The sequence below is a fragment of the Heterodontus francisci genome, chromosome 30 (assembly GCF_036365525.1).
Source record: "Heterodontus francisci isolate sHetFra1 chromosome 30, sHetFra1.hap1, whole genome shotgun sequence".
In the NCBI taxonomy this organism is placed as follows: domain Eukaryota; kingdom Metazoa; phylum Chordata; class Chondrichthyes; order Heterodontiformes; family Heterodontidae; genus Heterodontus; species Heterodontus francisci.
Window position 1 is genome coordinate 45,989,645 of NC_090400.1, and position 13,005 is coordinate 46,002,649.

At 40.2% G+C, this 13,005-nt stretch overlaps 1 protein-coding gene across 3 annotated transcripts in view; it reads left to right on the forward strand.

The window, feature by feature from the left end:
* The window catches only part of tada2a (transcriptional adaptor 2A), a 38,829-nt gene that overhangs the window by 19,803 nt on the left and 6,021 nt on the right, over window positions 1-13,005 (forward strand). For all 3 annotated transcript variants that reach the window (XM_068009987.1, XM_068009988.1, XM_068009989.1), the window contains exons 9-11: window positions 683-726; window positions 6,158-6,268; window positions 6,660-6,731. In XM_068009987.1, the coding sequence (XP_067866088.1) occupies window positions 683-726; window positions 6,158-6,268; window positions 6,660-6,731 (227 nt within the window). The remainder of the gene's footprint in view (window positions 1-682; window positions 727-6,157; window positions 6,269-6,659; window positions 6,732-13,005) is intronic.

Sequence of the window (13,005 nt, forward strand, 5' to 3'; positions counted from 1 at the left end):
GACATTTCAAGAGCTTCTAGATTAACTCAGTTACATGGTGTCCTTGATTTTAATAAAAGTGTCCTGCTCCATAACATTTGTAAGTAATATAAATCCATTTCCAGAGTTGTGTAAAATTATATTTCCCAAGCAGTAAATTGTACTATGTATGAAATTCATGGGATTCAGTTTGGAATATTGCATGAGGTTACTTTCCCTAGTAGCTGTGGAATAGGTTATCAGTTTTATGTTCAATCAGATGATCTGTGCCCCTCACCGAGCACTGCAGTAAAGTGAAAATTATTTCTACGCAGTACCCCTTCCTGAGGTACTGCTGGGAGAATCTGTGCATTTTTACCCTATGGTTCACCAACACAGCTGCAGTATATCATCTCTTTAAAGGCCAGTTTTCTGCTAAAAGTTGGAGACAGTGTAGTGGCTTGTCTTTTGAATACCAGTGTACACTGAAATGGTGAATGGTGTTCACATCTATATTTTCCCGCACTTCTGAGCTCTTGTGCATGTCATATTATTGTGGGAATGTATTGAGCTTGTTTATATTAATTATAAATGTTATGGAGCAGGAAACGTCTATAATTAAAACCAATGGCACCATGTAACTGTGAGTTAATCTAGAAGCAATTTGATTCTACCAGTAATTTAGAAAATGATTTATGACTGGAGAATTTTACTCTCTCCACAGAATTTTGAGAGACCATGGCCTGATCAATCTCAGAAAATTTCAGAGTAAGTATTTATGACGTCCAGTATATCAAAGAAAGGTATGTTTATATTGTTACAGGTTTGATAGGTAGGTATGTGTCATGCAGAACTGTACCTTTTCAATTATTTCCTTCAGTTATAAAAGTATAAATATTATTAATTGCAGATGTCTACACTGTTAGTGCAGAAGCACATCAAGTAACAGTGATTCACTTGCAGTTGCTGCTAAGTGTTTGCTTGCCTCTTGTAGGTTGTGATGTATTTCAGCAATTATTCCGTTTTTGAGCCCAAATTATGAATGTAGTTAATACAGTTTCTACACAGTGTGTACCTTGTGTTGTGTTGCTTTATTAATTCTACTTAAGGGGATGACTCGAGCATTTTGTGCAGGAAATTAGTGTGCAAATTGGGTCTGTAATAAAGTTGTCAAATTTATTGCAGCCTAGTCCTTTTATGCAAATCTCTACTAATTCTTTTAATCTGATAATTCCCTTAGTCATTGTTCTGGCAAGAAGGCCTTTAGCTGTAGACAGTTGCTGTTGAAGGCCATTCACGCGATTTTGAAATAAGCTAAGTATGTGAAACGTTAGCTTATAATCAAGATAAAGCAAATGTCATGCTGGGCCCCCACCTGCCTAGAATGAGACATGTAAATTTCACCAGCTGGACATTAAATTTTAAATTGTTGCTGGGAAGAAGAGAAGATCTGTTACATGAGCTGCTAGACACTTGGCTGGAGGACATTTGCATACCGATAGGGACAAGAGAGGTTACCTCCCTTATCCTAAAATAGACTTTGATCACCAGGTATTGTGTGTAAGAGGAGACATTCCAGGGTCTGCTGGGACAAGAGAATCTACAAACACAGAAGTGGTTACACCAATTGGTCACGTGACTAACCTGCTTGCCAACTTGGGAGTTCTTTGAATTGTACAGACAGTTTGAACTCTGAGAGACTGTTTGCTCCTGGACTGAGAAGACCTCTCCTGTCTGCTCCCATCTCCTTCTCACAAGCTTCTGGACTCACTGAAGACACATGGACCTCAAGAGAGAAAAGTCTCCTACATCGAACAAGGTTTAAGAAGAATACTGGGCCCCAATGAAGAGCAAGACCTACCTACAATCAAGAACTCTACAGCGAGCTCAAAGAATAGTAACCAAAACCATCTTCAGATATTTCCTCAAACTTTTCCATTTTATTGCTCTTTTCTGTCTCTATCAGCATATGTGTATCACACATGCATGCTAGCGCGGGTGCGTCGTGTATCCGTAAGGGTTAACCGAATTAGAGCTTAAGTTTAAAATAAATTTCAGCCTTTCTTCTTTAAACCTAAGAAAATCTGTTTGGTTAGTTTCTTTACCTTATAATTGGAAAGACGTGAACAAAGATTCACCAAGGGGGAGCTAAAAACACAGTGTATTAAAAATTAAACCCTGTTATGGTAAGACCAGGTGAAGGCTGAGAAGGAACCCCGAGACCCCTTTCTCACCTGGTCGTAACGCAAGAGATAAAGTGATCCGAATTCTCTAAAATTACATTACTCTATCAACTTTTGTCTCGCCTTGCTGCTTTTAACAGTCTTTCTTTTACATCAGTCTGAAGAAGTGAAAATTTAAACCTTGAGAACATCAACAAATATCAGTATACCTGTCCATCAGTAACCTAGATGATACAGCAGGTGCTTATAGTGCTACCAGTGCTGGATGTGAGGAACTGTGATTATCATATCTAAAACCAGGCATTAATTACTTTAACCAATGTCAACGAGTTGTACCACCAAACTGGTAAAATTAGCAGCAATTATTTCACTATTCAAAATGTTAATTGATAGTTACAAAATTGCTTACTGTTCTGAAGTATTTCTTTTAGAAGGATTGGACTGTAATTTTGCATGTGACTACCTAATGAATTTTCAAAAGGAGTCTTCAAGTCAAACTTTCTTATGCAAAGCAGTGTGTTTGCAATTTGGAGTATGATTGTACTTGTTTTTGCTGTGGTAGTTTGGAAGAGCACCTACCTTTCCTCCACAATCTCTCTGCTTCTTCTCCTGCCTTATCCCAGCTCCTGCTGAAACTCTCATCAATGATTTGTTACCTCTGGACTCAACTATTCCAGTACTCTCCTAGTCAACTTTCCACCCTGCACACTCTGAACTGCAGTTCATCCAAATCTCTGCTGTCCATATCCTATCCTGCACCAAGACCCTTTCACCCATTACTCTTGCCCTTGCTGATCCATATTGGCCCCCCAGTTCCAACACTTCCAATTTAAATGGCTTGTCTATCTCTATTTCTGTAACCTCCTTCAGCCCATCAAAACCCCTCTTCCTCACTTCACTGTTACCAGTTGTGCTTTCAGCCATTTAGGTGCCACTGTCTGGATTTCCTCCCTTGTTCCCTCTGCCTCTCCAACTTTCCTTTTAAGACTGTCTTTAAAACCTACCTCTTTGATTAAGCTTTTGGTCACCCCTCCTAAAATCTGCTTCTTTGACTCAGCATTTATTTTGGTCTGATTACGCCTCTGAAACGTCTTGGGACATTTTTTTATGTTAAAGGTGCTATATAAATGTAAATTGTTGAACATTTACAAGTCAAGGACCCACTTCCCACTCAATCCAAATTCAGTTGCATTCTGATTCCCTGTTCAATATTAACTCTGCCACACAGTCAGGGGGAGCTGAAGTTTCACTGGGTAGGCAGCAGATTTTAATGGTGTTAATATCACTAGTATTGGGGGAGGAGTACCAGTATTTGATAATCTGTTGAAAGGAGAATCTATTTTTTTGAAGTGATGATGCAATGGATGAGCTTCATACTAGTCATTATGTTATGAAAGTGAGTCACTGAGCTAAAAATGGTTCAGTGGCTATAGTCAAATAAACAAGTAGCATGCTTCAAATTGGATATCAGTTTTCCTTTCACATTCCATTGCCATGCTTTTAATGTGTTTAGCCCATTTGTATATTATATATATAAAATAACAGAAAAAACTAGAAATACACAGCAGGGTCAGTAATTGTAAAGAGATAAGTTCTGACGATTTGGGTGTGTACCCTTCATCAGAATGTCTTTCTCTTTTTAGATGCTGACTGACCAATTAATAATTAATGCAATTTATACCTCACTAAGGTTCCTACTTGGCTTTAGCTCATTCAGTAACAACAGTTAAGTGTAGTAACTGAGATCAGATTAAATTAAAAACAGCAAATAGATATATTACTGTTTCTCATTGCAATAAGCTGAGTGTTGAAGTGCAGCTCCATGTAAAACCCAGTATAACTACAGCACCAGACATGAGTGGCAGGTTCCTGTCTACATTATAACAAAAAGTACCAGCAAAATATCCTAAACCAATCGGAAAAAATAACAACAATTTTTAAAAATAATCTCTAAAAGCATTAAAAAATTATTTGTATAATATAGTTGTTATTCAGTCAGCTGCCCCGTTATCTGTTGAATTTCTTCATCTGCCAATTTTTAAAAAAATTAATTTAATGCGTGTATTTACTCTCCTCTGAGGAAAGTTGGAGAGGAGAAAGATGATTTATTCATTTAAATAACTTAGTGCTTTGATATTAAATTTCGGAATTACCGAATAGATTCAGTATTTACATTTTTATTTAAACTTAATGCAAATGTAAGTACATTCATGGCTTACATGAAGATACTCATCTTTTAATGTTATTGTTGGATGGAGTGAGAGAGATCCGATTGAAAGGAGAGAGGATAAGATCCAGTTGAAGTAGAGAAAGGGAAAGAGAGATGCTGTTTATGGGAGGGAAGATAAAAAAAATTGATGGGGAAGAATGGTGGTGTTGAGGGTAAGGCGAAAGAGATGGTCTTTGTGGGTGGATTGCAACAGCTTCCAAATGGCCTCTGTCTGCCAGTGCCTGACAGCTGTACCTACCTTTGTCAATTAAATGCTGGCTGCCATCTTGCTGCTTGTCCGAGCCTTTTAGTAAAAGATGAAATTGAGTGAATTAGTAAAGGAACATCTGTGACAAGCATATTGAGAATGGAAGATATGTATGATTAGATGTAATGGAAAAATTAAAAGTAGAGTTTAAGACAAATATCACAATAGCAAAGTCTCTGAACTGTACAGCAAGAGAAAGAATGGAAAGAAAAGCAGATGTTGAAAGAAATCATGAGAGAAAAGCAGTGAGAAAGTTGCAGGAGAGATGTAGTTTTCTTAAAATGGCCCTTGACCAGTACCAACAAGGCATGAGGTAATATTGGAAAAAAGATTATTGCATGTAGTAATGATTCACTCACCAGCAACTGATTTTCCTCATTTTCCTTTTATAGATAGCTGATGGTTCACTGAACTCATAGGAACACATTGACTGTTCATGAATATCATGTGTGCCTTCCCAGGGAAGGCACCGTTGGACTGTCTGGAAATAGTTAATGCATGGCAGCGTACAAAAGCTTTGGGCATGTAATGAAGTTTATCCTGGTGTCCTGCAGGCCCCCACCTGCCAAGAATGAGGCATATTAATTTTGCCACATGGACATTGAATTTCACATTGCTGCTGGACAAAAGAGAAGGCCTATTACAAGGGCTGCCAGACTGGCTGTAAAGACATTTTTGCATATTGACAGATGGTACTTGAAAGGACAAAGGGGCAGTTCCCTGCTCCAATTTAACCCACAATGGACCTTTGATCACCAAGTATTGTGTGTAGAGGAGACATTCCAAGGTCTGCTAGGGTAAGACAATCCACAAGGGCCGGGACTGATTAAACCAGCTGGTCACATGACTAACTGGCTGTTGCAGGGTTTTTTTTGAAATTGCCACAGCAAATTTAAACTCAGAAAGCTGTTTGCTCCTGGGCTGAGAAGACTTCTCTTCTGCCTGCTCCCATCTCTTTCTCACGGAACTCCAAGACCCATTGAAGACACATGAACCCCAAGAGAGAAAAGTCTCCTACAGTGAACAAGGTTTAAGAAGAATACTGGGCCCCAATGAGGAGCAAGATCCACCTACAAACAAGGACTCTACAGTGAGCTCGAAAACCCGTAACAAACAAACTTCAGATATTGCCTCAAACCTTTCCACTTTAATCTTTCTTCAGCTCTTTCCTGTTTCTATTTGCATGTGACTATCACGTATGCATGCTAGCGTGGGCCATGGCATGTATCCGTAGGCGTTAACCAAATTAGAGTTTTTAGTTTAAGTTTAATAAATTTCACTTTTCTTCTTTCAACCTAAGAAAGCCTATTTGTGCTCATTTCTTTGCCTTATAATTGGAAAGTGGTGAACAAGGATTCACCAAGAGGGAGCTCAAAACACGGTGTATTTAAAATTAAACCCTGTTACTGTAAGACCAGGTGAAGGCTGAGATGGACCCCTGGATACCTTTCTCACCTGGTCGTAATACGGATAAATTACAGTTGTACTCTCGAACAATTGGGCAAATATATTCAAAAATGTCCTCCTTTATAATTGCAGTTCTTGAAAGACTGTACCCTAAAGATGTTCAGGACCTCTATGAAGCTATGAGACACTTTGCAAGACTACTGGGACCTACAGAGCATGACAAATTTATTGAAAGCCATACACGTAAGTAGCAGTCATGTTTATTTTCTTTCTCGTAGTCATTGCAGCCTTTTAAAGTTGATATGAATTTTGTTTTGTTGCATATTACAGGCTAAAATATAAATTATTCCATTCTTAAAAATGATGAATGATTATGTTTTTTAAAGAAATTTATATTTTTGTTGACCATGGTCAGAATATCTTATAAAAAATTCGTGATCTCTGTGGCTTTTAAATGCCTTAACATGCACATCAGTAGCTCTGTTATTTGAAGTTCAAAGTTAGAGAATTTCAGCATCTTCTTCAGAACTATATTGAGTTCCAGAATCCCTAGATATCATGTGTTGGGAGGTATGGAGTGTGGTTACACAAATTCAATAAAAATAACATTTCTGGCTATACCCATTTTTCATAGTGGATTTTGAACTTCGAAAGGAGATCAAACGGTTGCAAGAATACAGACGGGCAGGAATCTTCACATTCCGTGGTGAGTTGTTTACAAATACTATTGAATAAATATTATTTCTCATAAGTTTGTAAATATCAGTGCGACAGGCCAAACAAGTGTACTGAGAGAGAGATATAAAGACGAATGCTAAAGCATCTGAACCAATTAATGTACCATGAAATAATCTTAGTGTGCATGTACTCTTGTGTGGTTTTTCTACATAATGTATGCACATTAAAGTTACGCAGAGAAGTTTTGTTCAGGTTAGCAGTATTTTCAAAATCACTTTGTAAATTAGAAAAGAAAACGTTATAAAATCACAAGAAATAGGAGCAGGAGTAGGCCATTCAGTCCCTAGAGCCTGTTCCACCATTCAATAAGTTCATGGCTGATCTCGTTGTGGTCTTAACTCCACTTTCCTCCCTGCTCCCCATAACCCTTGTAGATCAAAAATCTGTCGAACGCTGCCTTGAATATATTCAATGACCCAGCCTCCACGCCTCTCTGGGGAAGAGGAATCCAAAGATTAACAACATTTATGTCAATCTGATTCAAGCAGACATTTATCAAGGCCTCTATACTCTCTGATTGTTACCGATGTTTCTTTTATAACCAAAAGTTGTTACGAGCAACTTTTTTGTTCCCATATCCAGTTCCATCCAACGAGACTACACAGTGGTGCAGTGGTTAGCACCGCAGCCTCACAGCTCCAACGACCCGGGTTCAATTCTGGGTACTGCCTGTGTGGAGTTTGCAAGTTCTCCCTGTGTCTGCGTGGGTTTCCTCCGGGTGCTCCGGTTTCCTCCCACAGCCAAAAGACTTGCAGGTTGATGGGTAAATTGGCCATTATAAATTGCCCCTAGTATAGGTAGGTGGTAGGGGAATATAGGGACAGGTGAGGATGTGGTAGGAATATGGGATTAGTGTAGGATTAGTATAAATGGGTGGTTAATGGTCGGCACAGACTCGGTGGGCCGAAGGGCCTGTTTCAGTGCTGTATCTCTAAGTCAAAAAATAAAATCAATATGTTGCCTATTTTATTTGTAGAGCAATGAGGAGGGAAATACTGACATTTATTTGTACGGCTATTAGTTCATTGTCCACCAGTCTTAGCCTCTTATTAACCTCCTTCTTGACCTTTTTTCTCCTAGCATTTCCTCTATGAAACATTTTGTGGGCATTAGAAGCCCTCCTAAATCCTAAAAGATTTCCTGTCATCTGATGCTTCTTGTGTTCTGAGCAGAGACAATGTGCATTCCATTCGTGCATCTAAGCCAGTGGATTGCATCACTTTTAACAGATTTTCATTTCACTAAGTTATATTTTCTAATCCATTTTATGTATTAATTGACTAGCTGGTAACAAGGTAAATGTACTTTTAATTGTAGTTTTGTTTTGGTAATTTTGTGGAGCAATTTAATTCAAGCAACTGCGCTAAAGGGCGGCACAGTGGCGCAGTGGTTAGCACCGCAGCCTCACAGCTCCAGGGACCCGGGTTCGATTCCGGGTACTGCCTGTGTGGAGTTTGCAAATTCTCCCTGTGTCTACGTGGGTTTTCTCCAGGTGCTCCGGTTTCCTCCCACAAGCCAAAAGACTTGCAGGTTGATAGGTAAATTGGCCATTATAAATTGTCACTGGTATAGGTAGGTGGTAGGGAAATATAGGGACAGGTGGGGATGTTTGGTAGGAATATGGGATTAGTGTAGGATTAGTATAAATGGGTGGTTGATGTTCGGCACAGACTCGGTGGGCCGAAGGGCCTGTTTCAGTGCTGTATCTCTAATCTAATCTAAATGAGCATTTGGTAGATTTATTGTTAATTATCCATGGCATGTGGTTTAATGGTAAAACAATTAGATAAATTGTTAAGTTGATTTTGATACTTTTTAGCATGGTGGGTTTTTGCTAACTATATTTTCTTTTCTGGTATCCTGTACCTTGGTCATCAGCTGAAAGAATAAAATGCAAATACCATCCACACCACGTTCTAAATTATTGGCACTGGTGTACTAGAATGGGGTGAAGTGTAATTCATATAGGGATCTTCTTTTGTCCCAACCTTTCTTTCAGTTACCTTGTCCCTTCTTATGGCCATGCTTGATGACCAATTAGCAGTGACATTTTCTGTTTTACAAAGGCTCGGGACTGGGGTTGGACCAGAAGATAAATTTTTTTTTTAAATCTCACCCCGACTCCAACCCACCCATTTCTGGGTTTACCAGAGGCATGGTGGGGGGCAGACAGCAAACCGCTCCCAGGAGGCGGGTTGTCAATTTAAATATTTTAAGAGGTCAGGGATTGGACCTACCTGGTCCTGCAGGCTGTTCCAGAATGCTCCCATTTGGAAGCTAAGCGTGTCAGTTAGGCAAATATCCGGGTAAGAAACCTGTTGAGGGCAAATGATGCACATTGTGGAGTCAAAACTTCACAGCCCGCAAGGAAACTCAGACTTACAGGACTTTGTCTGAAACTCTGCACAATAGTGCTTTATTAAACATGCACCAAACTGTGCTTTTGATCTATTTGTCATATGTAGCAGTACCAGATAAAAATCCAAAACCATTGGAAATTACCTTTTGTTAAAACTGGTGCAACAGTCTAAAATAAAGCAGAGCACAGAATTCATTTACTTCCTTTGTAGAAGAGTTGCAACTGAAGTTTAGCGAATTAAATTTATTTCAGAAGCATCTTAGCAAATGAGCAGTTTATTATATCTTAGAAATTGTATTTATTTCCAATCTCACTCCTGCAATAGTCAGACTTTTACAGTTCAGACACAGTCCAGGATTCTCCACCATTCTGATGATAGGTCATCAACCCAAAAAGTTAAGTTGAATTTTCCTGGTCATGGAGAGGAGGGTTAGGAGGCGGAACTGGGAGCAAAATCAGAAAAGAACTTGTCAGGTCAGCTACCCGTCGCGTTCCCAGTTCTGAGTAACCTTGCCAGAGGTGAGGTGAGTGTGACAGAAGCTACCCACCCGGCAGCGGCACATAGCCAATTAGTCCCATTGTTGGTCCAATTGGGGGAGGCTGGGTGACCATCAATGCCTCCTTTCCATCACCCCAGCATGAACCTGCTGAGATTCTACTGCCATGGCCTTAGACCATCCTGTGGAGGTGTTCACCCTCCACACTGATGGCCTGTCAGCTGTGGCCATGAGAGATTTTTAACTTTTTACAATTCTGCAGAGAGCACCTCCTCTCCCAGTAGGGCTGCCGGTCAAACATCATTGCAAGCCCTCCCAAGTGGCCTAAAAATAGTGAGGGTTGGGCACTTAATATTCACAGACACAAAGTGTTCAGAAAACATAGGGAAGGAAAGAAAAAGGAAGTCGTGTGGCAGTACTGATTGCCGTATTGGAGAGGATGTCCTTAAGGGGGCAAGGACAGAATCCATTTGATTAGAGTTGAGAAGCAAAAAGGGTACAATTATGCTATTGGGGGTATTCTATAGACCTCCAAATAGTGAGAGAGAGATAGAGGAGCAAATCTTCAGGAAAATCACAGAGATGTGCAAGAACTAAGTGGTGATATTGGGGATTTTAATTACCCAAATAGCGACTGGGATAATGTTCGAGTAAAGGCAGAGGAGGGGAGGAATTTCTGAAATGTGTTCAGGAGAACTCCCTTGAGCAGTATCTTCTTGGACCAAATAGGAAGGAGGCATTGCTGGATCTGGAGCTGGGGAATGTGGTGGACCAAGTGTCTGCGAGAGAACACTTAGGTAAGAGTAATCATCGTATCATAAGGTTTAGTAATGGAGATGAGCAAGGAACAACCTAAAGTTGAACATCCGAACTGGAAGAGAGACCTCAATAGGATGAGAGGGAATCTAGCCAGGGTAAAATGGAGCCAAAGTTTGACAGGAAATACTGTAACAAAACATCTTTAAGGAAGAGGTGTTTCAGGTACAGGATTTATAAACAGGCTTTCACTCAACAAGGGCGAAAGGTAGGAGAACCAAAGCCAGGGCTCCTTGAGTGATGAGGGAGATAGAGAATATGATGAAACAAAAAAAGAGCTTGTATGATGCATATCAGGTGAAATCTTCAAGCGATAGTCGGGCCAAATACAATAAGTTGAGAGAGGGTGTGAAGAGTAAAATAAGACTGGATAAAGGAGAATATGAGAGTAGACTGGCAGTTAACTTAAAAGGGAACCCAAAAATCTTCTATTGGCATGTAAATAGTAAGCAGGTAGTAAGAGGTGGGGTGAGGCCTTTTAGGGGCAAAGGAGGTGATGTATACTTAGAAGCGCAGGGCAAGGCTAGAATACTTAATGAGTACTTTGTATCAGTGTTTACTAAGAAAGAGGATGCTGACAAAATATCAGTAAAGTGGAGATAGTAGAGGTAATGGATAGGTTGAAAATTGATAGGCAGGATGTACTGGACAGGCTGGCTATACTTGGGTGGATCAGTCACCTGGTCCAGTTGGTTTGCATTTCTAAGTATAGCCAGCCTTTCCAGTACATCCTGACTATCAATTTTCACCCTATCTATTACCTCTACTATCTCCACTTTAACTGATATTTTGTCAGCATCCTCTTTCTTAGTAAACACTGATACAAAGTACTCATTAAGTATTCTAGCCTTGCCCTGCTCTGGGAACTCGGGGCGGAGATAGCGGAAGGTCTTGCCATAAGCTTCCTATCTTCCCTCGATACGAAACAATAATCGGGGGAAAAAAATCAGCATGCACTTGGAGAGGTTTGAGTTAATTAAGGAGAAGCAGCACAGATTTGTAAAAGGCAGATCGTGTTTGACTAATTTAATTGAATTTTTTGATGAAGTAACAGAGAAAGTTGATGAAGGGAAAGCAATAGACATTTTCTATATGGATTTTAAGAAAGCGTTTGACAAAGTACCACCTAATAGGCTGTTTAACACAATTGAGGCTCATGGAATAGGAGGGTCAGTGTCAGCTTGGATTTTTAAAAATGGCTTAAGGACAGAAAGCAGTGACTTGTGGTAAATGGTTGTTTTGCAGACTGGAGGATGATGGACAGTGGTGTTCCCCAAGGGTCAATGCTTTTTTGATGTTTATAGGGTGGTGCAGTGGTTAGCACCGCAACCTCACAGCTCCAGCGACCCGGGTTCAATTCTGGGTGCTGCCTGTGTGGAGTTTGCAAGTTCTCCCTGTGTCTGCGTGGGTTTCCTCCGGGTGCTCCGGTTTCCTCCCACATGCCAAAGACTTGCTGGTTGATAGGTTAATTGGCCTTTATAAAGTGGTAGGGAAATATAGGGACAGGTGGGGATGTGGTAGGAATATGGAATTAGTGTAGGATTAGTATAAATGGGTGGTTGATGGTCGGCACAGACTCGGTGGGCCGAAGGGCCTGTTTCAGTGCTGTATCACTAAACTAAATGACTTGGATATTCAATTACAGAGAAAATTTCAAAATTTGCCACTGATATCAAACGTGGAGGTGTGGCAAACAGTAAGGTTGATAGCAGTCCACTGCAACAGGACATAGACTAACAAAATGGGCAGAGAAGTGGCAGATGGAATTTAATACTGAGAAGTGCAACGTGATGCATTTTGGCAGAAGGGATAGGGAGAAGCAATATAGACTTAATGGAACAGTTCTACAGAGAGTGCAGGGAGTGAGGGACTTGGGGGTTCATGTACATAGATTTTTAAAGGTGACAGGACATATTGAGAGAGAAGTTAGTAAAGCATATGGAATCTTAGACTTCATTAATGGAGGTATAGAGTACAAAAGCAGGGAAGTTATGCTGAACCTTTATAAAGCTTTGGTTAGGCCACAACTGGAGTATTGCATTCAGTTTAGGAAGGATGTGAGAGTCGTTGAGAGGGTGCAGAAGAGATTTACCAGAGTGGTTACAGGGATGAGGGGTTTTAGCTACAATGTTAGGTTGAGAAGCTGGAGTTGTTCTCGTTGCAGTAAAGGAGCTTAATGTGAGATCTGATAGTTGTACAGGTTTAGATAAGGTAGATAAAGAAAAGCTGTTCCCATAAGCTGATGGTACAAGGACTGGGGAACAGAGTTTTAAGGTTTAGGGCATGAGATACGGGGTTGGGGAGGGGGTTGGGGGGAAGAACTTTTTTATGCAGTGATTGATAATGACGTGGATCTTGCTGCCTACGAGAGTGGTAGAAGTGGAGACAATCAGTGATTTCAAAACTAAATTGGATAGGCATTTAAGGGAAATAAACTTGCAGGGTTATGGGGATAGAGCGGCAGAATGGGACTGACTGGATTGCTTGCCACAGAGCCGGCATGGATTTGATGGGCTGAATGGCCTCCTGCATTGTAATGGCCATGACTGTATTTTATCTTGCTGTTTTAT